The 24,478-nt window shown below is 61.0% G+C and overlaps 1 protein-coding gene across 10 annotated transcripts in view; it reads left to right on the forward strand.

Moving 5' to 3' along the window:
• LOC309638423 (nischarin) overlaps positions 1–24,478 on the forward strand; it is an 87,128-nt gene that overhangs the window by 55,896 nt on the left and 6,754 nt on the right. For 7 of the 10 annotated variants that reach the window (XM_082414389.1, XM_082414391.1, XM_082414392.1 and 4 more), the window contains 47 exons: positions 333–494; positions 839–1,041; positions 3,857–3,987; positions 4,307–4,454; positions 8,651–8,787; positions 9,129–9,244; positions 9,451–9,536; positions 9,608–9,677; positions 10,068–10,163; positions 10,432–10,542; positions 10,785–10,981; positions 11,215–11,345; positions 11,518–11,645; positions 11,926–12,005; positions 12,207–12,344; positions 12,485–12,625; positions 12,776–12,838; positions 13,137–13,250; positions 13,327–13,380; positions 13,618–13,698; positions 14,098–14,256; positions 14,676–14,738; positions 14,974–15,069; positions 15,292–15,378; positions 15,900–16,011; positions 16,465–16,651; positions 16,761–16,854; positions 16,965–17,123; positions 18,477–18,572; positions 19,132–19,227; positions 19,360–19,407; positions 19,573–19,703; positions 19,876–19,987; positions 20,395–20,472; positions 20,561–20,659; positions 20,789–20,887; positions 21,025–21,156; positions 21,397–21,525; positions 21,710–21,766; positions 22,168–22,251; positions 22,779–22,974; positions 23,098–23,193; positions 23,285–23,330; positions 23,432–23,508; positions 23,723–23,848; positions 24,033–24,106; positions 24,259–24,333. In XM_082414389.1, the coding sequence (XP_082270515.1) occupies positions 333–494; positions 839–1,041; positions 3,857–3,987; positions 4,307–4,454; positions 8,651–8,787; positions 9,129–9,244; positions 9,451–9,536; positions 9,608–9,677; positions 10,068–10,163; positions 10,432–10,542; positions 10,785–10,981; positions 11,215–11,345; positions 11,518–11,645; positions 11,926–12,005; positions 12,207–12,344; positions 12,485–12,625; positions 12,776–12,838; positions 13,137–13,250; positions 13,327–13,380; positions 13,618–13,698; positions 14,098–14,256; positions 14,676–14,738; positions 14,974–15,069; positions 15,292–15,378; positions 15,900–16,011; positions 16,465–16,651; positions 16,761–16,854; positions 16,965–17,123; positions 18,477–18,572; positions 19,132–19,227; positions 19,360–19,407; positions 19,573–19,703; positions 19,876–19,987; positions 20,395–20,472; positions 20,561–20,659; positions 20,789–20,887; positions 21,025–21,156; positions 21,397–21,525; positions 21,710–21,766; positions 22,168–22,251; positions 22,779–22,974; positions 23,098–23,193; positions 23,285–23,330; positions 23,432–23,508; positions 23,723–23,848; positions 24,033–24,106; positions 24,259–24,333 (5,195 nt within the window). Of the gene's footprint in view, positions 1–332; positions 495–838; positions 2,069–3,856; positions 3,988–4,306; positions 4,455–8,650; positions 8,788–9,128; positions 9,245–9,450; positions 9,537–9,607; positions 9,678–10,067; positions 10,164–10,431; positions 10,543–10,784; positions 10,982–11,214; positions 11,346–11,517; positions 11,646–11,925; positions 12,006–12,206; positions 12,345–12,484; positions 12,626–12,775; positions 12,839–13,136; positions 13,251–13,326; positions 13,381–13,617; positions 13,699–14,097; positions 14,257–14,675; positions 14,739–14,973; positions 15,070–15,291; positions 15,379–15,899; positions 16,012–16,464; positions 16,652–16,760; positions 16,855–16,964; positions 17,124–18,476; positions 18,573–19,131; positions 19,228–19,359; positions 19,408–19,572; positions 19,704–19,875; positions 19,988–20,394; positions 20,473–20,560; positions 20,660–20,788; positions 20,888–21,024; positions 21,157–21,396; positions 21,526–21,709; positions 21,767–22,167; positions 22,252–22,778; positions 22,975–23,097; positions 23,194–23,284; positions 23,331–23,431; positions 23,509–23,722; positions 23,849–24,032; positions 24,107–24,258; positions 24,334–24,478 lie in introns of those variants that run through there. The other 3 variants (XM_082414388.1, XM_082414396.1, XM_082414387.1) reach the window with 2 other exon arrangements.

Raw genomic sequence — 24,478 nt, forward strand, 5'->3', positions numbered from 1 at the left:
ACAGAGGCGGCAAAGTGCTGGGTGGGCGGGCAGAGTGGGCCCTGGGCTCACGGGCAGGATGTTTCTGACTCATACTTCCTGAAGAGAGAAAGCTAAGCTCTTTCCCTAATGCCTCTGTATCCCCTTCCAGAAAAATGTTAACAGCCCTTCCGGCCTGAGAAATGGCCGTCTCCCCAGGCCCCGTGATGCTTCCTCAAGTGGGTCCTCCTGGCCCTGGCTTTGTGGTCCTCAGGTCCAGGCTGACCTGCTAGAGACTAGAGATGGCTCCAGGGGTGGGGGTGGGGCTGGGGGGAGTAGCGGCCTGCAACCGTGCCCGGCCCCTCCTCCCGCAGGCTCCTCTCCGGCGCAGGTGGTTACATGCTTGACACGGGACAGCTACCTGACACACTGCTTCCTCCAGCACCTCATGGCCGTGCTCTCCTTGCTGGAACGCACGCCCTCACCTGAGCCTGTCGACAAAGACTTCTACTCTGAGTTTGGAAACAAGACCACAGGTATCCCCACCCAGCTCGGGTCTCCTCGCCAACCCCAAGGGCTGCAGCAGGCCCCGGAGCAACCTCTCTGTGCCGCAGCACCCTCTCTGCTTCTAGCTCTCTTTTCTCTCTCTCTCTCTCTCTCTCTCTCTTTTCCTGTATAGTCAGCTACGGTTTTCTGTGGCTTTTCCATGGCAGAGTCTCTGGCCCGGCAAATCCACAACCGTTCAGCATCTCAGTGTCTGTTCTTCTCTGAGCTGCTGGTCTGAGAGTGGGGGCTTGGAGCGCTCTCTCCCACTTCTGACAGACACGTGACTCATGCTGATGTCTCTGGGTGGCTTGGGGCTGCTGGTGACCCACCACAGGCCAGTTCCAGACTGCAGCCCCGGTGGCGTCTCTCTCTGCAGGGAAGATGGAGAACTATGAGCTGATCCACTCAAGCCGTGTCAAGTTCACCTACCCCAGTGAGGAGGAGGTCGGGGACCTGACATTCACTGTGGCCCAGAAGGTGGCTGACCCAGAGAAGGCGCCGTCCCTCAGCATCCTGCTGTACGTGCAGGCCTTCCAGGTGGGCACACCACTGTCTGGGCGCTGCAGGGGCATGTTGCGCCCCAAAACGCTCCTGCTCACCAGCGCCGAGATCTTCCTCCTGGACGAGGACTTCGTCCACTACCCGCTGCCCGAGTTCGCCAAAGAGCCGCCACAGAGGGACCGGTACCGGCTGGACGACGGCCGCCGCATCCGGGACCTGGACCGCGTGCTCATGGGCTACCAGACATACCCACAGGCCCTCACCCTGGTCTTTGACGATGTGCAGGGCCACGACCTCATGGGCAGTGTCACCCTGGACCACTTTGGGGAGGTGCCAGGTGGCCCGGCTAGAGGCGGCCAGGGCCGTGAGGTCCAGTGGCAGGTGTTTGTCCCCAGCGCTGAGAGCCGAGAGAAGCTCATCTCGCTGTTGGCCCGCCAGTGGGAGGCCCTTTGTGGCCGGGAGCTGCCCGTGGAGCTCACTGGCTAGCCCGGGTTGTAGCTGGCCCTCGCCACCCGCCGTGTCTGGCTTGGTGTCCACTCAGGGCCGGGAAGCAGGCTTTCTTTGCTTTTTTAAAATGTTTTCTCTTCTCTTTCGGTACCTTTGTTTGATTGTCCTCCCAGAGAATGTGAACATGTGTGTTCAGTTGGTTCTCAGCCTCCCGCGGATCTGCTGCCTGCCCCTGGTGCCGCGTGGCCAGGCACACCAGTTTCGTGTCTTCTTTCGTGGGACCGTTGTTAACATGTGGCGCCGTGGGTCTGGTTTACTCTTTTACGCGTCCTTTCCCGAGATGTTAAGTCCAGTCTTGTTGCTGTTGCTGTCATTGTGGGCACTTGCTGCTATTTATGAAGCTGGCAGCGAAATGCACATTGAAAGCTCCCGCCCCATGCAGTTTTCCAAAGGGGAGGCCTCTCCTGGTCCAGACAAGTGGGAGAGCCCTATGGGGGCAGGAGTCCCCCAGGCCTTGGGACTGAGAGGGCTGGGAGCAGGGGACCTAGAGCTGCCAGCACCAAGTGTGATTCCTGTTGCCTATTTTCTCTAATCCAGTAAAGCCAAGTTTGACACAGTCTGGGTCTTTTATTTCAAGGGCCACTGGGGTCCCAGCAGGGCATTGGTCCAGGGTGTGGTTGGCCTGAGGGGGAGAGGGTGCCTAGAGACACAAGAAGGTTTTGGGGGAAAGGAAGAGGGGAGGAGCCTGTGAAGGGCAAAGGGAGCTGCTCTCCCGGGGCCAGATGCTGGATGGGTGTCTGTGGAGCCTGGGACAGGGGAGGTGTGAGGCGATCTTTGGACAGGACCGTGCTGGGCTGTGGCTAAGTCAGGAGCCTCAGGGCAAATGAGAGGAATGAAGCTCCTCAGGTGCCCCTGGCACACCAGCTGCTGCCCTGCTACCCTCAGATCAGGAATGTCACACCCGACCTGTTGTGAGGGTTAGGCCTGGAGTCTGGGATGGCTTACTCTGTGGGGTCTAGGGGTCTCACCAGCATGGCCTGCAGGGGAGGTGGCCCCAGCGGTGGATAGTGGGGAGGAGGGCTCTGTGCCGTCCGTGTCTGGGTTCATGTCCTGAGAGATGGTTGCTTCAGGGAGCTCTGCTGAGGTAGGACGTGGGATTTCTTTGGGAGCCAGCCCCTGTGCCCAGTCCCTCCTCAACCCATTTCTACCCCATAGCAGGGCCCCTGAGGCCCACTTACTTTCTCTCATCCTGGCCAGTCAGGAGCCTTCGGCCCTAAGGCTGCAGGACCGTTTCCGCCCGGTGGTATTGGGGATGGGGGAGGGGCCAGCCGGGTTCCCAGGCCTGCTTCTCCTCATTTTTCCCTTCGTGCCAGCAGAGTGGGGATCCTCGCCTGGAGGACCCATCACCATCAGGAAGGCTGTGGTGGATGGGAGGAGCCACCAAGGGGGGGGGGGGTCTCCGCATTCACCTCCCCCCAGCCGGCTCGCAAAGACCCGCCCCGTGGCCCCTCAGCTGATGGGGGAGGGGCAGCCCCCGACCAGACCTTTATCAGAGGCCCGTACAGATGGCCACCTGCCTGTCTCCATCTGTTATGTCATACATAAATGGGGACTTATAGACCAGAGGCAGGGTCCACCACACATAGGCCTCACCACCTGGACTGCTGTTCCCAGGTCCCACAGCCCAACAGTTAACAGCTGACCCCAGCCTGGGTCCGTGAGGACAGGACCTAATGGGGGGAGACCGTGCAATGTAGTGGGGGGAAGGGTGCCCCGCAGGCAGCAGACCTGGAGCTGGATCTTCACACTGGTTAGCTGAGTGATCTTAGACAAATTCTCTAGCCCCTTTGAGCGTCCATTTCCGCACCAGTAACAGGATAGTAAAAGTGCCTGCATTCATTCAGCCCACAAATCTGAAGGGAGCATCCATGCGTGAACCGGCCCGACCCCTTCCCTGCGCTCCCATAGCTGACATTCCAGCGGGGGACAGAAAATAAACAAACTAGTGTCAGCTGGTGGCCAGTGCTACGAGGAGGTGAAGGCTGGAGACCTTTGACCTGAGGCTGGACCTTGTGAGTCCTGTGAGGATCTGGGCTAACGGCAGCGCCCAGGGAGCTCGCTCTGTGGTCATGGAGTAGAAAAGCCTGTGGTGGAACAGAGTGGGGGGTGTGGAGAGCAGGCAACCAGGTCAGAGAGGCCGGCCTGGTGTGGAGAGGGGTCCGGGGCACAGGGGGCAAGCCTCAGGGCTGAGTGGAGAACGGATTGGGAAGGGAGGGCTACTGGCAGCAGGGAGGCCCCTCCGGGCGAGAAGGGCGGCGCAAGGACACATGGGGGATGGGGATCCTGGGCGGTGGAGGCCGAGCAGGGCAGGTGAGGGGGAGCCTGATGACTGTCCACTTAACAGGGAGTCGGAGGCCTGCACGTGCCCTCAGCAGCTGGAAAGGTAGAGGCAGACGGACCTGATTCAGAGGCTGCCCTCTCCCCCAAGCACCAGAACCCCCCAGAGCTTCTGAACGAAACATGCTGGGCTTGCAGGTACTTGGGGTGGGGAGTTGTTTGCATCTGCTCCTGAATGTGCTTCACAACCTCTGAAACACCCAAGGCTTGTGGCTAATGGTGGGCTTGGAGGCTGACGCCAGGAGGAGGGTCCCGGGCCAGGAAGCCCCAAGCTGGGCCCAGGCGTCCATGCAGGGGTCAGTGGCCAGCACCTTCCCTTCCGCCTGCAGGCTGCTGATACGCAGGAGGAAATCCTGGCGGGTTCCTGTGGGGGTGAGCTGGCGGGGCCTCCCGGCTGCTTTTAAAGCGCCCGCCCGCCCGCCCTGTCCTGCCCGCCCGCCCTGTGCCTGCCTCCTAGAGCTCGTTCTCCACGCCGGCTGCCCCAGTTCTGTCCTGGACAGCGTGCCCGCCAGCCACCACCAGCCATGGCAGGGCCCTGGGACCACCTCCTGCTCTGCCTCCTGGCCCTCTGCCTGGCAGGCTCCAGCTTCATCGGGGGGCAGAAGGTGAGTGTGAGCCGGTCGCGGGGGACGTGATATCCAGGCCCTCCCAGCCAGTGGTAGGAGCAGGGAGGGAGTGCTCACGGATCAGGCACGGGGCTGAGGACACACAGGGCAGCTGGTTCTTGTCTGACCTTCTCTGACCTTCTCTGAGCTGGACAGAGGGCTGGGCTCTTGTGCCCACCTCCCCAGGCTGAGGTCTGTGTCTCGCTGCTTGGGGTGGCAGGGATGTGTCAGCCTGCCCTCCTCTGTGTCCGGCTAGCCAGCCGGGAGGTGTGGGCAGCCGTCCCAGGTCTCCCCAGCCTGAGGGTGGGGTATACGGAGCCGGGCCCATCCCCCTGCCCAGACTGAGGCCCGGTGTCTCTGTGGCCCTGGCTTGGGGATGGGAGATGTGATCACCCCCAACCCTCGCAGGGCTGACAAACTGAGAGGCTCACGTGGACCATGCGTAGGCGTGCTGGGTGTGTGTGTATGTGTGTGCGCCCAGAGGCAGAATGAGGTCTACTCACCCCGAGTCCCTCTGGGCAAACAGCAGGCAACAATAACACCCTCAAGCCTAAGAGCTGCGCCCTGGGCACACCCGGCATCATCCCCTCAAGTCATCCCAGCCCCTGAGCAGTGGGCCCTGTTCTCCGCTTGAGGAAGCCAAAACCCAAGGATGATAGAGACAGGTTGGTCCAACTCCAGAGCCACGCTCCAGACCGCCATCTGCGGTTTCCCATCCGGCCATGAGGGAGGAGCCGATGGTCCCAGTGTGTGGCTGTCAGGTCCACATGCACAAGCCCCCTTTGGGATGCCTGTCTGCAGATCCACCGAAGCCCCCGTAGTAGGGACATTGTCCCAACTGGAGTTTCTGTAAGAGCCTCCCACCCTAGGCATGGAGACAGAGTCACCTGGCTGGGGCCTGCCTCCAGGTGAAGGACCCTCTCCTGTGAGGCCAAGTTCTCTTGGGGCAGCTGCTAGTGTCCTCAAATCACTAACAGGCAGACTGAGGTCCCGAGAGGAAAAGGACTTGCCCAGGATCCCACTGCCGGGCAGAGCCAGGACAGGAACCCAGGCCCTGTGCCACCTTGGGACTCGCTCTCATCTGCCTTGTGGTCTGGTGAGGGGCCTCACCAGCTTCAGGGCCAAGTCAGGGTTGAGGACGGGCAGATCTGAGGCTGAAAAAGTGACAGTGATGGTGGAAGAGCCAAGGGTTTCAGGCTGTGCTGAGCCCTGCATGTGGTTCCTGCTCCCTCCCTTCCTCAGTTTCCCCATGTGTACAATGCAAGGGAATTTCGAAGGCCACCTCCTCATGTTCTTGTGACAGGGGTCAATGAGGGGCCTCAGGCTGGGAGTTTTTCCTTGTCACAGACCACCTCTAAGTCTGCCTTCTGGGGCTGGGGCTCGGGCTTAGACATCCTGGGTGGGGAAGAGGGCCCTGGGGATTCTTGTCAGGGACGCAGCAACGCTGGCCTCTCACGCGCCCTCAGTCCCTCAGCACTACCGGCACCTTGTGTAGCACGAGATCCACTGTAAACATTAGGAAACCGAGGCTCTGAGCGGAAGGGACGACTTCTGGGTCACACAGCTAGTGAGGAGCAGAACTCAAACACAGGAAGGTTCAGGCAGTAGAGGCAGAGAAGGCTTCCTGGAGGAGGGGGCTTAGCACCTGTCTATTCAAGTCTTTCACCAGGTGCCTCCTCTGCTAGGTGTATGCTGGTGCAAGTGAAGCCTGTGGTCTCAAGCTGGGGTTTGAAGGGAGAGGGGCATTGATCTTGGGCAAGGGGAAGTAGTTTGGGAGGTCCCTTCCCATCTGAGGGAGTTTGGGTTCTGGGCCCTGGGCCCCAGCTCGGTGGAATTTCTTCCACCTTCTCACAACAGTCTAACGCCTCATGTCTCCTCAACTTCCCCAGCAGTGTCTCTATGGGATGCAGACATTGCAAAATCAGTTCTGGATTAGGACAGGGAGGGGAGCAGCACCCGCCTGGCTCAGACGGGTCCCGAGGTGCCCTAGGGAAGAAGGGAATCTGATTCAGCACTCGGCTGGAATCCAGCCTCACTCCACCCAGCGGGACCAGTGGCGAGATTGTCGGCTGGGGCTGGTGCTCGTTCCAGGCCACCAGGCAGAGGGGGCCTGAATGCCCACTTTTGGTGAGATCCCAGAGAGAAGTGTGACTTGTCCACTGGTTTATCCATCCATCATACATTTACAGATGCAACATCTCGTGAATGAGTGTCCACCCCACCACCAGCCACAAGGCTCCAGCTTCCTCCCGTGCTGGTGACTCACCCCCCACTTGACAGGACCGCCCCCTCTGCCCAAGAGTGAGGATAGTGCTCTCTCACTGCCCCTGAGCCCTTATCCAGGGCTGCTCTGAGAACTGGTCCCCGGGCCATTGGCGCTGACGCTGGCAGCTGTGTCTGGCTGGCCAGGTGGCCCTCAGGGGAGCCCATCACCTGCAGAGCCTTTGCCCTGAGCCAGCAGCTGCCTGGCCCTGAAATTACCCAACTTCCTAGTTGCTCCCTGGCTCAGCAAAGACCGAGCCTCAGGGTGGGGAATGAGACCACAACATCCAGCCCCACAGCTCGGGCTGAGGCCACCCGCAGCAACTTCCCTCTTTGCAGACCACAGAGGCAGGAGCGGAAAAGGCCAAATCACAGCAGCTGGGAGAGGCCCTGGGACCTTCATGTACACCAGAAAGTATTGAGGCACTATTTCTCCTTTTCTCTGGCTTTGAGAGCCACACATCTGTGATGTGTTCTAGGAAAGAGATGTTCTGGGTTTACTCCCTTTTGGAGCACAGTGTGTTCAGCACTTTTTAAGATGAGAACTTCTCAGCTTCTCCAGGCCATGCCCCAAGCCCCTGAAAGCTCTCCTCATCAAAATGCACCTTGCTGTGGTCTTTTCTCCCACTGACAACCAAGAGTTTAGCTTCCATTCCTCCAGGGCCAGTGCTGTAGGTTATTGGGACTTTGTTGCCGTAATGGTAGCCCCATTGATGGTAGACTTGGGGGAGCTGTGACAGGCCAGCGAGTGGACTGCAGGCCCAGGGCTTTCTTGGCTCTCAGGTGACCATCTCTTCTGCTGCCCCCACCTCTGTTCTCCATGCAGCAGCCAGAGGGCCCATTTAAAACATAAACGAGTCCTGGGTCTGCTCCGGACTCTGCCTCCCCTCACTGGCCTGGCCTGGCCTGGCCCCAGCCCCTCTCCAGCCTCTCTGCCTGTCTCTGCGTGTCTCTGCCTCATCACACATGGCCGTTTGCTTTTTCCCACTTCGTGACTTTTGTCTCTCCTGTCCGCTCTGTCAGGAGCAGTGACCCTGACCAATTTTCATGCATCCTTCAGGTCCCAACTCAATTGTCACCTCCCCAGGAAGCCACCTGGGCCTCCAGCCTGGGTCTTCTCAGCTCTCTCACTCCCAGCACTGCCCATCCAGTGATGGGCAGTGGACCCCTGGGTCCCGGCTGGCGTGTGGGGCTGTGGGCCAGGCCTGGACCAGGGCTCAGGGAATGTGACTGCTTGGCCCAGACTCAGACCCCCTCCCACACGCCTGCTCACACGGGCCAGCCTCGGGCATGGGGCTGGCTGCTGGGTCTCTGACCGCGGGGCACCAGAGAGGGCCCTGGGCTGGCCGAGGGGGTCATTTGGGAGTGAGGTGGGGACGTGCTCAGAGCAGAGTGACAGCTGGAGGGCCAGCCCCATGGCGCATGGCTGAAGCTCTCATCCTGCCTATGCCCAGGGGATGGAGGATGGCGTCGCCGTGTTCTCCTCCCCAACAGTGTCAGCCTGTCATTTAGTGTTTATGTTTAAATGAAAGGGGGGAATGAGCACTAGGTTGAGAGCCTAGGTTCAAGTCCCTGGGTGGCTACAGGCGAGGGCCACCCTCCTGGGGTTCAGTTTCCTCCTTTGAGTCACCCAGGGTGGAACAAGAGGGCCAGATGCTCTTTGTGTCAGAAGGCAGAGACTCTGAGGCTTCTGGGCGTGCCTCCAGGCCCCCGGGCAGAGGTGTGTGGCTGTGGACATAGACACACACTGTGGCAGGGACAGCCTGTGCCAGGCCGGTTTCCCCCAGACTCAGGGCCTTCCCTGTTCTCACTGCCTCCCCAGTGAAAAGATGGGAAACCAGGGCCTGGAGAGGGGTGCTAGGCCTCGCTGCAATCAAGGGTCAGGGCTGTGTGCAGGGTTCAGGTCCCTCACTCCAAACCTTTCCCATGCCCAGGTACAGTCCAGACGCTGCGACATGAAGACCAAGTTTGTCACTCACATACCCTGCACCCCGTGCCCTGCCATCAAGAAGCGGGTGTGTCCCTCGGGCTGGCTTCGGGAGTTCCCAGAGAAGATCTCACAGGACTGCCGGTGCAGACCCCCACTCCACCCTTGCTTGCTTCCAGGGGTATCCCGTGGGATGGCAGGGGACCAGGAGGGCCTGGCAGGCCTGGGGAGTGAGGGCAGGGACTCACTCATCCACATGTCTGTTGGCCCCTCCAGTAGGACAGAGATAGGCAGGGAGGAAGGAGTAAGAATGCAGGGCAAGTGCTGTTTATTGAGCATCTACTATGGATCAGGCCCTGTGTTCAGCTCAGGGCCAGGCGTGAAGGGGTCGGGGGACCAAGAGCAACAGAACCCAGTGTGGGGAGGCTGGGCTGGAGGCTGCTGGGGGAGCCCCTCCCATCACCCTCCCCATCCTTGGTCCCCAGATATGAGGTCCAGCTGGGGGACTCTTTGTTGTCTGTGAGCGGCTGCAGCCTGGAGTGCTCGAAGGACGTGGTGCAGAAGGCCTGCTGCCCTGGCTACTGGGGGTCCCAGTGCTATGGTATGGGGGAGGGTCCCAGCCTTGCTCCTCATGCCTCAACCCGCCTGCATTCCCCTTCAACTGGCTTATTTAATGGACAGCTGGGCCTCTTGGCTCTGGCTGCCCCAGGGGAGGGACCAAGTCTGGGGCCGCCCAGAGCTGCTGGGGTCAGGTAAATTGAGAGTTCTTGGGGCAGAGCTGAGTTCTAGGCGGGGGGGGGTCCACAGAGTGCCCTGGGGGTGCCGAGACCCCATGCAACAGCCACGGAACCTGCCTGGATGGCATAGACAGGAACGGGACCTGTGTGTGCCAGGTAAGGGCCCGGTGGGGCTGGGGTGGGGGGCAGTGGAGGGGCTGCACTGACTTGGTGCATCCCTCTGCCAGGAAAACTTCAGCGGCTCAGCCTGCCAGGAGTGTAGAGACCCCAACCGGTTCGGTCCTGCCTGCCAGTCAGGTGAGCGCTGGCCAGGCAGGAAGGCGGGGCCGATGTCCACTTGGGGGCCAGTGGGGACCTAGTCTACAGCCAGCCCCTACCAGACTCCGTCCCAGCCGCTCAGCCTCACACATCCCTTCTAGGGACATGAGCTTTGCTTTATCACATCTCTAACCCCTGCACATGTTGTTCTTGGAGGCCTCCTCCAGGAAGCCTTCCTTGAACCTTCTGGCTAGCCCAGGTGCCTGCCCTGGGCTCCCACCACTCCTCTGGTCCTGCACCACAATTCTGTATTCTTGAGGTTGTGCCTGCTGGAGCTGAGTTCTGGAGATGCAGAGGGCAGGGACTCGACGTCCCTGTGTGCCCCTGGCTGAGGCTGGGGTCCCACCTGTCCCTGCGTGTCCCTCCCAGTCTGCAGCTGTGTGCATGGCGTGTGCCGCCATGGGCCACTCGGGGATGGAAGCTGCCTGTGCTTTGCTGGATTCACTGGACCCCACTGTGACCAAGGTGAGCAGCTGCTGGGGTAGCCAGTCTTTAGTGGCCAGAGCAGGAAAGGCTGACAGGGTGAAGGATGGGGCCTGAGCCTCAGCAGGACCTCGCCTGCAGCCTCCCTCGGGGGAGGGGGTGTCATCTGAAACCTTAACTGCCCAGAGGCCCAGAGAGGATGGGGCCCTGGCCAGGGTCACACAGCAAATTAGGCAGAGCATCTTCGCTCCTGTGTTCCTTCCCAACCTGGGACTTTGAGCTGCTGTGATACTCTCCTTTCTCTACTCAGAGCTCCCCGTCTGCCAGGCCCTGAACTGTCCTCAGAACTCCCAGTGCTCTGCAGAGGCCCCTACCTGCAGCTGCCTGCCTGGCCACACCCAGCAGGGCGGCGAATGCCTAGGTAAGTCTGGGATCTAGAGGCCAGGAGCCCCAGCTCAGGGTGAGCATCCTTTTAAACCAGCAAGTACGATCTGGCCTTTTACAGGGAGGGGGAACTGTCCCTGAGGGAGGGAAATAGGGCCTGTCCCCAAGGTCTAGATCAGCCTGTTCACCCCATCCCTGGGCCAACCTGGATAGAGGCTGTGGAGGAGATGGGCCTCCTGGGTGCTCGTCTCACTTGGGCTCTTACCACTGCCCCGGCAGCCCCTGACCCCTGCCAGCCGTCGCCCTGCTCCCCAGTTGCCCAGTGCTCCGTGAGCCCCAGGGGGCAGGCACAGTGTCGCTGCCCTGAGAACTACCATGGGGACGGAACGGTGTGTCTGCCCCAGGACCCATGCACCACCAACAACGGCGGCTGCCCCAGCAACTCCACCTTATGTCTGTACAAGAGGCCAGGACAGGTGAGCTGGGGCCCTGGGCTGGGCCTGCCCCGCAGTCCCCCAGCTCGCATGGGCTGTGGGACAGTCGCGGGCCTCCTAGCAGCCTAAGCTGCCCCATTTGTTAAATGGGAAGAGAATGACAGCCCGCTTCTGGGCGGGTGGCTGTGAGGACCCAGCAGAGCTCTGTGGGTGTGGCAGACGCCACGGTTCTCACGGACGTGGTGTCGTCCTCCCTCCCCTCCCGGGTGGGCCAGGCCATCTGCTCATGTAAGCCAGGCCTGGTCAGCACCAACCACAATGCCTCCGCGGGCTGCTTCGCCTACTGCTTCCCCTACTCCTGTGACCGGTCAGCCACCTGCCAGGTGACCCCTGATGGAAAGACCAGGTGAGCACAGGTGCCTTGGGCTGGGCACCAGGGGCAGAGCAGAGAGAGTGGACTTGGCAGGGGCAAGTTTGTGCCTGTGTGCACTTCAAGGGCCCTGTGGGGATGGTGGGTGAGGGCCAGAAGGGGGACCTGGCCACGCCCCCGCCCTGACCAGTTCTACCCATGCCCCCAGCTGTGTGTGCAAGGAGGGCGAGGTGGGAGATGGGCGTGCCTGCTACGGCCACCTGCTTCACGAGGTGCAGAAGGCCAGCCAGACGAGCATGACGTTAATGCGGCTGAGAGTCGCCTTTGCCATGCTGGGTGTGTGACCCCCGCCACTCGCCTGAGACCCCGCCCCTCACACCCAGCATCCTTGGCAGACTCTCCAGAGATGCCTTATTTCTCTGCCCAAGAGCTGTGGAAGCAGAGAATGGGCTGTGGTGGGGTGCATGATGGAGGTGGGAGCTACCCCCCCAGATCCTGATGTCCCTACTTACCCTAGATCTAGACCCAACGCTCCCCCACCTCAACTCTCCAAAACCCAGGACTGATGGCTGAGGGCCTCCCAGACCCATTCTGATGCACCCTCTCCTGCCCCCAGACCAGGGCTGCCGGGAGATCCTCAGCACGTCGGGCCCATTCACTGTGCTGGCACCGTCCATATCCTCCAGGACCATGAACGTGAGCCCCTGCCTGTCGAGGAGTGGGCCTCCTCCCTGGACCCTGCCCTAGACTTCAGGGCCGTGAGAGTGTCCCCAGTGCACACTCGAGGGGACTGAGGCCTGGGAGGCCTCCTGTCCCCTCCGTTGCTTGGGCAACGGTCCCTGAAGAGGACTGCCTGCCCTGGGCCCACTCGGCACCCCTGTCCCCTTGTGCCCACAGGCATCCCTTGCCCAGCAGCTCTGCAGACAGCACATCATCGCAGGGCAGCACATGCTGGAGGAGTCAGGGACCCAGCCTACACGCAGGTGGTGGACGCTGGCTGGACAGGAGATCACCGTCACTTTCAGCCGCTTCAGGGTAAGCAGGGACTTCAGCCTGGGGACCAGAGGAGTCATAGTTGGGAAACACAGCCCGGGAAAAGGTGTGGAGGTGGGACAGAGCCTCAGGACAAGGGGTGGGTGTTTGGAGTCTGAGCCAGAGGTCTCATGTCTCAGCAGAAATACACCTACAAGTACAAAGACCAGCCCCAGCAGACATTCACCATCCACAAGGCCAACTACCCAGCAGCCAATGGCATCTTCCACGTGGTCACTGCCCTGCGGTGGCAGCCCCCACCAGAGCTCCCTGAGGACCCCAAGGTAAGCTAGTGCCTTCCCCTCCCCCTGCCCTGTGCCCCTGCGTGGCCTCTGACCCGCACTGAGTTCGGAGAGGGGGACAGGGCAGTTCTGGGCAGGGCTGGAGCAGAGCTCCTTCCCCTCTGGGGCCCTCATGCTCATCCCTTCCTACAGAGGACCATCGGCCAGATCCTTGCCTCCACTGAGGCCTTCACCCGGTTTGAAACCATCCTGGAGGTGAGTCTGGGCGAAAGGTCCTAGCACATCTGATCTTTTGGGCCAGGACCCCTCATTACCCAGAATCTGCCCCACAGTGATCTGGGCTTCTGGAGTAGGACGGGCCTTTGCCCACACCCCCATCCTAGAACCTGCCCATCAGAATCCTGAGGCTCTGTGGTAGCATGAACCCATTGCCAATGTCACCCACTTACTTTTGGTGGGTGTTCCCTGCAGACCAAGGGCAGCAGGGCCCAGGCAGGACTTAGAGGTAAGAGTTGGCCACGGAACCCCCTGAGCCTCCTTCTCACCGCCACAGAACTGTGGGCTGCCCTCCTTCCTGGATGGCCCTGGGCCCTTCACAGTCTTTGCCCCCAGCAATGAGGCAGTGGATGGCTTGCGGGACGGCCGCCTGGTCTACCTCTTCACAGCGGTAAGCTTGTCCGGGAGAAGGGGCCAGGGATACAGGCTCAGAGCCTCTAGCAGCCAATCCCTCTCTCTCCTGCCAGGGTCTCTCCAAACTGCAGGAGCTGGTGAGGTACCATGTCTATAGCCACGGCCAGGTGAGAGATCCTCTGGGAGGGTGGCTGGCTTACACCTGCCAATGGGCTGTCAGAGGGTTTGTCTGCAGATTCCAGTCTTCTGGGGGGCCCCTTCTCCTCTCCCCACCCATCTGGACTCTACAGGACAGAGGAGAGCCTGGGGACCAAGGTGGTAGCTGCGAGTCACCTGGGCAGGACTGGGTGTGGCCCCAAGGTTGGCTAGTGCCCGGCCTAAGGCCACTCTCTCCTCCACCCTAGCTGACTGTTGAGAAGCTCATCTCCAAGGGCCGGGTCCTCACCATGGCAAACCAGGTCCTGGCTGTGAATATCTCGGAGGAGGTGAGCTCCATGAGCACCAGGGATGGACTGGTGGAGGGGCTGGTGATGACCAGCCAGGTGTCAAGCCTCTTTCAGACCTGGCTTCGTGCTCCGAGCCCTGCAGTGGGCATGCCCTGGTGGGGGGTCATATGGGAACAGGCACAGATCAAATCCCTCTCCTGGGGCCCAACAAGCTGGGAGGGCTCCGAAGAGGAGGAGGGTGAGCACATGGGCAGGGGGAGGGGGCTCCATGTGGCAGAAACCACGTGGGTCAGGGTGCAGAGGCTGGAGCGGTTCTGCCAGAGCAAGAGATGTTGCCAGGGAGCGGGTGAAGAGGTGGCTGGCAGGCTGGGCCTCTGACAGTGTGCCGAGTGCAGGGGCGGGGACTGGGCCAAGGGTGCACGCTGGGCTCCGCCGCAGGGGCGCATCCTGCTGGGACCTGAGGGGGTCCCCCTACGGAGAGTGGATGTGCTGGCTGCCAACGGCGTCATCCACATGCTGGAGGGCATCCTGCTGCCCCCGACCATCCTGCCCATCCTGCCCAAGCTCTGCAACGAAGAGCAGCACAAGGTCGTGGCGGTAAGCGCACGGGACCCCAGCGCTGCTTGTGTTGGGGTCATCTTCCCAGGGAGAGGTGCCATTTTCTAGTTCTCCTCAAATGAGTGGGTGGCTCTGGGGCTCGGGCGCAGGCCCCAGTTTCACCTGGACGCCCCACACCCAGCCCTCAGCAGTCCTCCTGATGGTCCCTTTGCCGTCACTCACGCATCTACAGCCCTGTTCCCAGCCTCCCTGCCCAGACCTGTGATGCCCTCACACTGAGCTCTCCTGCTCCAGGGCCTTTGCCCTTGCTCTTCCCTCCGCCTGGAACACCATCCTCTGGCCCTCCTGTGGTGACTCTTCTCATACCTCAGGCCTTGGCTGAGTGCCTCTTTCTTAGGGTTTGCTAAATAAATAAACCATGACTAACCCTTCTCCCTTCCTCCCCCTACCCTGCCCAGGGCTCCTGTGTGGACTGCCAAGCCCTGAACACCAGCATGTGCCCCCCCAACAGCGTGAAGCTGGTGAGCATCCCTTGACCCAGCTCTCAGGGCTGACTCCTGACTGCCCCGCGAGGTTTCTGCCCTGGGTCAGGGTGGGGAAGTGGGGCTGGGAGGCTCAGCTGGACCTGGAGGCTCAGCCCCACTGACGGGGGAGGTGCCAGGCCCAGGGGGCCAAGGACCCTTGACCAGGGCTGCCTGGTGAAGGGGGCCGGCCCAAGACCCCTGCCTGCTGACCAGCCTGGTACGGCCCACCCAGGACATCTCCCCTGAGGAGTGTGTCTACATCCATGACCCTACTGGGCTGAACGTCCTGAAGAAGGGCTGCGCCCACTACTGCAACCAGACCATCCTGGTGAGCCTGGGCACGGGGCACTTGCTTCTCCTCTGGAGCCCCCAGGCTGGGGCTGGGTGGGGTGCCATCCTCAGCTGTGCTGCATCCTAATGGTGGAAAAGGTGTCACAGAGGGGCCTCGCCCACCCCCTTGCTCTAGATATGGCACCAGGAAACAGAAGCAACCTGGGCCAGTGGGTCGACATGGCTCCCGACGGACCCTCAGATGTGTTCTCTCTTATAGAAACCTGGCTGCTGCAAAGGGTTTTTTGGGCCTGACTGTGTGCAGTGTCCTGGGGGCTTCTCCAACCCCTGCTATGGCAAAGGCAACGTGAGTCCCCTCCTGCTCTGGAGTGAGGGGTGGGGGAGATAGGGGCTCCTTTCTGAGTTGGCCGGTGACTGGCTGTATGTCTGAGCAAAGCCTGCCTCTCTCTGGTATTGGGTTCTTCACATGGAGGCAGTGGAAGTTGGACCAAATTATATTTACTTTCATTAGAATCAATTAATTAGATTGTTACATCTATTTTCATAAGGGCTATTTGTCAATAGTTTTTTTGTGTGTGTTGTATTTTTGCCATTTTGTAATATCACAGTTGCTTTAGCACCTGGCTATGGAGGAACACAGGAGTTATGTGTTTCTAGGTTAAGCAGAAGTCACCCATGAAGCTTCCAGGGCCAGGTGCCTTTTAGGGGCTAGTTCTTTGGCAGCATCAGTGATTTGGAAGGTCTCTTCCAGCAGGAGGTCTTCTAGGGGGAGCAGGAGCTCACAGCCTGTGGAGAGAAGGGGTGTTAGGGAAGAGAATGTGGATAATCCCCTCCCCGTGACTGCTCTTGCCTCCTGCCCACCCACAGTGCAGTGATGGGGTCCAGGGCAGCGGGGCCTGCCTCTGCTTCCCAGACTACAAGGGCATCGCCTGCCACATCTGCTCCAACCCAAACAAGCATGGAGACCAGTGCCGGGAAGGTGGGTGATCCTGGCCTAGGCCACCTGCCAGGGAGAAAAAGGGTCTCTTGGAAGTGGGGCTGGGGACTCCCAAGAAGGGAAATAGAACCTCAGGAAGAAGGGTTCAGTCCAGAGATTATGGAGAAGGTTTTGGAAACACAAGAGTAGATGTCTCTTTTATCCATGCCGGGAAGAGAGCCACAGTTTAACCTAAAGCATGCAGGATTTAGGTCAGACATACAGAAGAACTTTCCGATGGTGGTGTTGGGAGCAGGGCAGCTAGAATAGGGTGACTGAAAGCAATGAATGCCCCCCTCTCATTTCTTCCTCCCTCCCGAATCTGGGATGACCTGATTTTGACCCTGCAGTCAAATCTATTCTGGCTGCCCCATTCCCAGCATTGCCCAACTGCATCCTGGCTCCCAGCCAGCCCTGCCTCAGCCTCAGTTTCCCTGCTCCATCTCCTCCCTGCAGACTGCGGCTGTGTCCACGGTCTATGTGACAACCGTCCAGGCAGTGGGGGGGTGTGCCAGCGTGGCACATGTGCCCCAGGCTTCAGTGGCCGCTTCTGCAACGAGTCCACAGGGAACTGTGGGCCCACAGAACAGGCCCAGCAGTGCCACCTGCATGCCCGCTGCGTTAACCAGGGGGATGTTGCCAGGTGAGGACGTGCGCTTCCTCTCTGCTGCGTCTGTGACTGCACTTGTCAGTTTGCTCACAGCTTCCAGAGGCTTACTGGAGGCTCCTCATTCACCACCCCCCACCCCCAGGTGTCTCTGTCTCGATGGCTTTGAGGGTGACGGCTTCTCCTGCACACCCAGCAACCCCTGCTCTCGCCCAGACCGTGGCGGATGCTCGGAGAATGTGAGTCTGGCCCCTTCCTTGAAGTCCTGACCCACGGGCTCGAGGTGGGACTCCCTTGCCCTCAGCCTGCCGCCCTGCAGCCCTGAGTCATTTATCTGTGGCTCTCACAGGCTGAGTGTGTCCCTGGGGCCCCAGGCACCCACCACTGCACGTGCCACAAGGGCTGGAGTGGGGACGGTCGTGTCTGCGTGGCCATCGATGAGTGTGAGCTGGATGTACGAGGCGGCTGCCACGCTGACGCCCTCTGCAGCTATGTGGGACCCGGGCAGGTGAGGCTCGACCGGCCTTGAGAGAGCAGGGTGGGGGTCTCCATCCTGGGGGGAACTCTTCCCCCTAGCCCATCTGACTCTAGCAATGTCTAAGAACTCAAGCTCAGGGTCTCAAACCTCAGACACAAATGAGAATCCAATTCTGAAATGTTGAGTCGTACAATCTGGAAGCAGTGGACGGGTGCTGGAAGCAATGCGAAGGTTGCAGTAGTTTTAAAGGAAGGCGTGTTCGAGTGCCAGTGTTTTCCAAGTCAGAAGACTGTGACTCCTGTGTCTCAGGGATGAGAACTCCCATAACCGAGAATCAATGAGTTCTCTGCTCTTACGGGCCACTGGGGCCATTGCCTTCTGACAGTTAGCTCACTCACCCACTCACTGGTTTCCCACATGTCACCAGGCACTTGTTACATGCTAGTTGCTGTTCTAGATTTAGGAATTCAGTATTGAGCAAAGCAAGAAGAGACACCTGCCCAAGGAGAGTGACATCCCCAAATTTTTAGACTCATGGAAATCCAGCTCTTGGAATTTTGGAGTCTCAGACTCCAGTCACAGGATCTTAGAACCTGGAACCTTCCACGTGAAGCACATCAGGCCTGGTGAGCCCGAGGACTGGCTGGCATTAAAGAATCTAATATGCAAGTTGGGAGGCCAGGCCTGGCTGCTTCAGGGTCAGCCTCTGTGCGGCCCAGGCTTATGCAGGGATCCATGGGGCTCCCTGTCCTCCTGCCCCATGATGGCCTGGACCACAAGCCGTGGGACCTCAGCAGTGACGCTCAGATGGGCCTGAGAGCTGGAGCTGCGAACTCCATCAGGAGCTTTAAAGTTCAGAACTGAGGGCGGAATAAGCAGTTGTAGATGCCCCCATCGTGCAAAGAAGGGCAACTGAGATCCGGGGAGTCTCACTAGTCACTCACCTGAGGTGTGGACAAGCCCAAGGACACTGGCATTTAGCGGGAAGGATCTGAGCACCCAAGCAGAGTGGCGGGGTTGGAGGGGGAATCCAAGCGGCCATCCCTGGGGCTGGTCTTGGCAAAACCTGCCCACTCATCACACACTGCAGACCTCAACAGCCTGGCTGGGCCCAGGCCTGAGAGCAAAGAGGCCCCGAGGCTCCTGGATGCCCCCTTGCCAATGCCATCACTTCCTCAGGCTCTTCCTGAGAGCCAGTCACTCCTCAGGGCCTCAATCTCTGCATCTGGAACATGGACCTCCATGGGTGGGCCTGGGAAAAGCTCCTCTGGTGTCTGAGCAGACCACCCCAGGGGAGAGTACCCATCGGGAGCTGAACTGTGGAGGAGGAAAGGGTTTCATGCTTCTGGTGAGATGAGGCTCTCTGCTCCCCAACCTCTCCAGAGCCAGTGCACCTGCAAGCTGGGATTCGCGGGGGATGGCTACGTGTGCAGTCCCATTGACCCCTGCCGGGCAGGCAACGGTGGCTGCCATGATCTGGTGAGGGGGTGAGAGGGCTCCAGGCCCAGGGGAGGCTTCAGGGGTAGGCCTTGGCTGCCGCAGTGTCCCTGTCTCTGGTCAGGATTGGGATCTTTCTCAACCTCAAATCCAAACCCTGTCACCTGCTTGCCCACGGGACAGAGCTTTCACCCTCCTTATAAAGACCCCAGCCCTTGCCCTCACCACCCTTGTCCCATGCTCCCAGCGCCACACCTTCGGCCTGGCTAGCTCCTCCTGCTCTCAGCTCAGGCCTCGCCTGGAGGTCCGGGGCCTCCCGGATGCTCCCGCAGCCCTGGACTTCCCTGACGCATCTGCCAGGATTGGTTGGGGTAGCTCACGTCACATGCTCACTGGTCTTGGAGAGTAGGGCTGGGCACACCAAAGGAGCAGCTTGAATACAGACTGGATGGAGGGAGAGACAGATGGTAGGGATGGGTAGCTGGACAAGAGGACAGCAGGAGGATGGGCCAGAGTGAAGGGAGAGATGGAGGATGGGTGCTGTCCAGCTTGCCCTGTGGGTGCTGAATGGAGGCCATGTCTCTCTGCCCCGCAACCCCAGGCCACCTGCCGGGCAGTGGGAGGAGGTCAGCGGGTCTGCACATGCCCCCCTGGCTATGGGGGTGATGGCTTCAGCTGCTACGGAGACATCTTCCAAGTGAGTGGTTTCCTGTGCTCGGGGAGGAGTCCTCTTGTGTAATCCGGGGGTGGGGCCGCACTCAGGGTCATGGAGGGAGGGGGCTCAAGTCTGTCCCTAGATTGGTGACTTCACCTTTTTCCCTCCCCTCAGGAGCTGGAGGCAAATGCCCACTTCTCCATCTTCTACCAGTGGATCAAGGTAGGATCAGATGGAATGCTGGGCTTGGGGACTCAGATCCAGGAGGCCACATAACAGCTCTAAGAGCTGGAGGTGGGGGGCAAGGCCTGGAGGCTGGGGGAAGTGATCTCAAGGTGGCGGCTGCCTTCATCACTCCTCCTGTCCCCCCGCACACCATGTGCACAGGGAGCCGGCATCACTCTTCCTGCTGACAGCCGAGTCACAGCCCTGGTGCCCTCGGAGTCTGCCATCCGTAGGCTGAGCCCTGAGGACCAGGCCTTCTGGCTGCAGCCGAGGATGCTACCGCAAGTGGTCAGGTGGGCTGCCACGGCTGGGCTCTGGGAGGGGGCTTTTGTGTGAGACCCAGCCCCTCCCCAGAGGTCCTCAACCTGGCATGTGTCCACCCTTTGGGGTGGAGCCCAGTTCCAGGGGTCTCTGTAGGTTACACTAATCCAGTTCCATGGCCCCCCCTAAACTGTGCCCTCTCAGGGCCCATTTTCTCCAGGGCGCCCTGTCTGAGGAGGAGCTGGCCCGACTGGACGGGCAGAGTGTAGCCACCCTGAGCCCCACCGCACGCTGGGAGATTCACAACATCAGTGGGGTACGTGGTGAACTTTGGGCAGAAGAGGGGACCATACAGGGAAGGGGGGGCTCGAGTGGCTACAGGCTTCCCAGCCCAGGGTCCCCGGCGATCTGATTGGGTCCCCTTGCCCAGCCCAGGGCTGAGCTCAGAGGATGTGCTCAGAACACATTTGCTGCTGGGTGGTGTCTTTAGGCCAGAGTGACTGCCCTGCCAGGGCTTGTCTGTCCATCTTTGTCTGCATGTGCACACCTGGCCCCCTCATGCATGGGCCCCAGTGAGGTTCTGTGTGCCCATCTGGTAGGTCCTGAGTCTGAGGGTGTCCAGGCCAGGTTGGGTGCCTTGTGCCCAGCAACCTCTCTGTTGGTGCTACACGCACTCTTAAGTGTCTACCTGTGTCTCCCTGAGCTCTGCCTGCTGCCTTCCAGAGGGTCTGGGTGCAGAATGCCAGCGTGGACGTGGCTGACCTCCTTGCCACCAATGGTGTCCTACATGTCCTCAGTCAGGTATGGCTGGAGGGGTGTGTGTGCAGGGAACCTTCTAGGCAGGCCAAGAGGCAAGGATGTACTGACCAGCCCCCATGCTCTGTGCCAGGTCTTACTGCCTCCGAGAGGGGATGTGCTGGGGGGGCAGGGATTGCTGCAGCAGCTGGACTCAGTGCCTGCCTTCCACCTCTTCCGGGAGCTGCTGCAGGTAAGGGCAGGAGGAGGGGGGGAGTCCTGGACGGGGGTGCCCTCCCCCGGGTGCAGGCGGAGCTGCTGGCTCCCAGGGTCAGGACTGAGGGCAAGAAGGCCCACCCCTGACGCCTGCCCCCGCCCCTAGCGCCACAGGCTGGTACCCCAGATTGAGGCTGCCACCGCCTACACCATCTTCGTGCCAACCAACCACTCTCTGGAGGCCCAGGCCAACAGCAGCGGCCTGGTGAGATCACCGGGACAGGGGGCCACTGAGGGGGGTGGGTGAGCCTCCCATCCCACGACAAGGACACAGCGGGCGGGACGCACCGTCCCGGGCGCTCGGGAGTCCTGGAGCCCCTGAGCCTCTCCTTCCCCCTCCAGGACTTGGATGTAGTGCGACACCATGTGATCCTGGGGGAGGCGCTTTCCACAGAGGCCCTGCGCAGGGGGGGACACCGCAACTCCCTCCTGGGCCCTGTGCACTGGCTTGTCTTCTACAACCATAGTGGCCAGGTTGGTGGTGGGGTGGGGGAGCACAGGAGCCCCTGCCCTGGGCACCCTGCTCTTGAACACCCCTCTTCTTTGGAGTTCCCCCACCTGGGCACCTCAGCCTCTGGTCCGGAGACTTCCCATCCTGGGAGACCCCCAGTCCACAGAGATACCCCAGCCCTGGAGCGCCTCCCTGGCCTGCAGCCCCTGAGGGGAGGGTGGGGGTGGGGTGGGGGGTGTTCAGCCTCCTGCCCTAACCCCCAGCCTGAGGTGAACCACGTACCGCTGGAAGGCCCTGTGCTGGAGGCCCCTGGCCGCTCACTGTTTGGCCTGTCCGGGGTCCTGACAGTGGGCTCAAGCCGCTGCCTGCACAGCCACGCAGAGGCCCTGCGGGTAAGAGGCTGGGGCCTGGGGAGCGCAGAGGGGCGGTCAAGAGCCGCAGGCACTATCTGGCCTGGCCGGTGGGAGGGGCACTTGGTCAGGGGTGAGAGAGCTGTTAGCCTGCCCCAGAGGAGGGAAGGTGGGTTTGGAGCCCCCGCCTCGGGAAGGCCTGACACTCTGCCCTCCTTCCCTTCAGGAGAAATGTGTAAATTGCACCCGGAAATTCCGCTGCACTCAAGGCTACCAGCTGGAGGTGAGGCAGGGCCCAGCACATTCCATCCCTGCTTCACCTGCTCGCACTGTGCCCAAGGTGTCTGAGCTCCTCGGGCCCAGCTCTGCTCACCCAGGCATGGGAACCTGGAGCAGCGTGGGCTGCTTGGCTCTCCTGCCAGAGGCCAGGAGGCCTGGGTCCAGGTCTGCCCGGAGGAGGCCTCACTCAGACTGGTGACCTGAGGCCAGTGACCTTCGGGCTGCCAGTCCTGCCTACCTTCTCCTCCTCAGGTCTATCTGTCGTGGTCCTTCCTTGACCCTTTTGCTATTCTGCTTACCTGTCTCACCCACTGACACCTGTAATCTGCCCGTCTGTCTCCCCATTCACTGCCTTGCCCCTACCTAAGCCACTGGCTGAGTCCTCCTGCCTGTCCCCGTTTCCAGGACACCCCCAAGAAGAGCTGTGTCTACCGGTCTGGCTACTCCTTCTCCCGGGGCTGTTCTTACACGTGTGCCAAGAAGATCCAGGTTTGCCCTGAAGCAACCCCCAGCCCCAAGCCTTTGACCAGAGAGGAGGAGGTGGGAGCGGGGCTCCAGGGCAGGAGCCGGGATTAGGCTTCAAAGGCAGAGGCAGGGCTAGGACTATGACGAAGCCAGGGAAGCAAAGGCCTGGAAGAAGGGGAAGGGAGAGAGGTCTGAGGTCAGAGGGGCCAGTGTTTGTCCCTGTGGCCGTGCCTCCAGGGAGTGGGGATGGGTAGAGAGAGAAAGGGGCTCAGCCTGGAACTGACACCAACAGCCAAGCCCTGGGGGCAGCAACGGGGCGAGCTCTGCCCCTCCCCGTGGAGTCCGGTATGGCCTTTCCCTCCTTCAGTCCGTTTCCTCACCCCTGCCGTGGAGAGGCTTGTAGAAGGCAGTCTCCATTTCTCTGGATCTGACTTGCTTTGTTCTGTGGCTCTGTGGCCCCAAGATGCCCTTCCCCCGACCCCCGCCGTTTCCCTGCCCCCTGACGTCTGTCCTGGCCTGTGCCGGGCCTCTCCTTGTGCCCCCTCCCGCAGGTGCCTGACTGCTGCCCTGGCTTCTTCGGCACACTGTGTGAGCCGTGCCCGGGGGGTCTGGGTGGTGTGTGCTCGGGCCACGGGCAGTGTCAGGACAGGCTCCTGGGCAGTGGGGAGTGCCGCTGCCACGAGGGCTTCCACGGAACAGCCTGTGAGATGTGTGAGCTGGGCCGCTACGGGCCCAACTGCACTGGAGGTGAGGCCCCGGGGGCGGGCAGGAATGGTGGGAAAGCTGGCTGAGGACAGCGGTCATGGAGACACCGCAGCAGGGACAGAACAGGCACTGGGTAACTTCTGTCCTACCTCGTTCCACTCCCAGTGTGTGACTGTGCCCACGGGCTGTGCCAGGAGGGGCTCCGAGGGGACGGAAGCTGTGTCTGTAACGTGGGTTGGCAGGGCCTCCGCTGTGACCAGAGTGAGGAGTGGCCCCAAGGGGGAGAGGCGGGTGACTCCTGGGGAGGCGGTTCCTGGGTCAGCATGATCAGAACCATCCTCCTACCCCCCAGAAATCACTGGCCCTCAATGCCCGCAGAAGTGTGACCCCAATGCCAAGTGAGTGAGCTCAGCCTGGGGCAGGTGGGCAAGTGGAGGCGGGGCTAGGGTCAGGGCAGGGGCTGGGCAGGCATAGACTAAGCTGTTGCCGTCCCTCCCAGCTGCGTCCAGGACTCGGCTGCAGCCCCTGCCTGCGTCTGTGCCGCGGGGTACTCGGGCGACGGCATCTACTGTGCAGGTCCAGGCACACCAATGCCCCAAGACCCCTGAAATTTGGGGGTGGATTTCCCCACAGAGCCCTTTCCATGCCCTTTAGGTCCAGTCTCTGTCCCTGTCACCTCTTGGGTCTGACCCCTCCCTCCGACCTTTTCCCTTCTCTCATGCCCTCCTCCCCTGTCCCCACTCTGTCCCATGCCCACTGCTCACAACTCTCTGGGATCATCTACTCCTAGTGGTGGACCCTTGTGCCCATGACCACGGGGGCTGCTCCCCCCACGCCAACTGCACCAATGTGGCACCTGGTCAGCGGACATGCACCTGCCTGGATGGCTACACGGGTGATGGGGAGCTGTGCCAGGGTGAGGCTGGGGTCCGCCACCAGGGGTCTGGCTTCAGTGGCATGAGTGAGACTAGGAAGGGCCGAGGGGCACACAGGGCTGTGAGCCTGAGGGTGCTGAGAGAGTAGGGGATGAGCACCTCAACAGACAGATGAATGGAGGGGCCGCCTGGGGCCAGCCCTCATCCCAGTGTCTTTTCCCCCAGAAGTTAACAGCTGTCTCATCCACCACGGGGGCTGCCACGTGCACGCCGAATGTATCCCCACAGGCCCCCAGCAGGTCAGCACAACAGAGCTGGACGCTGGGGCTGTGCCATTCCCTCACAGGGCGTGGCCCTCCTCAGACCAGGCCCAGGGAGGGGTGCTCCTTCCGTCCAGGGCGCTGGCCCACTCTTGGGTGCCAGCAGCCCCACTGATTAGGATTTGGGACAGGTCTCCTGCAGCTGCCGCGACGGTTACAGTGGGGACGGCATCCGGACTTGTGTGCTCCTGGACCCCTGCTCCCAGGTCAGGCCCCCAAGTCACACCCAGTTCCACAGGGGGAGGGGACTGGGGCGCGAACCAGCCTTCCTCACCCCCAGCGGGGTCCTGAGTGCTTCTGAAGGGTGAGCCACCTGTGCCACAAGGTCAAGTCTGACTGATTAGTAGGAAA

Source organism: Balaenoptera physalus (assembly GCF_965194825.1).
Source record: "Balaenoptera physalus genome assembly, chromosome: 11".
NCBI classification, from domain to species: Eukaryota; Metazoa; Chordata; class Mammalia; order Artiodactyla; family Balaenopteridae; genus Balaenoptera; species Balaenoptera physalus.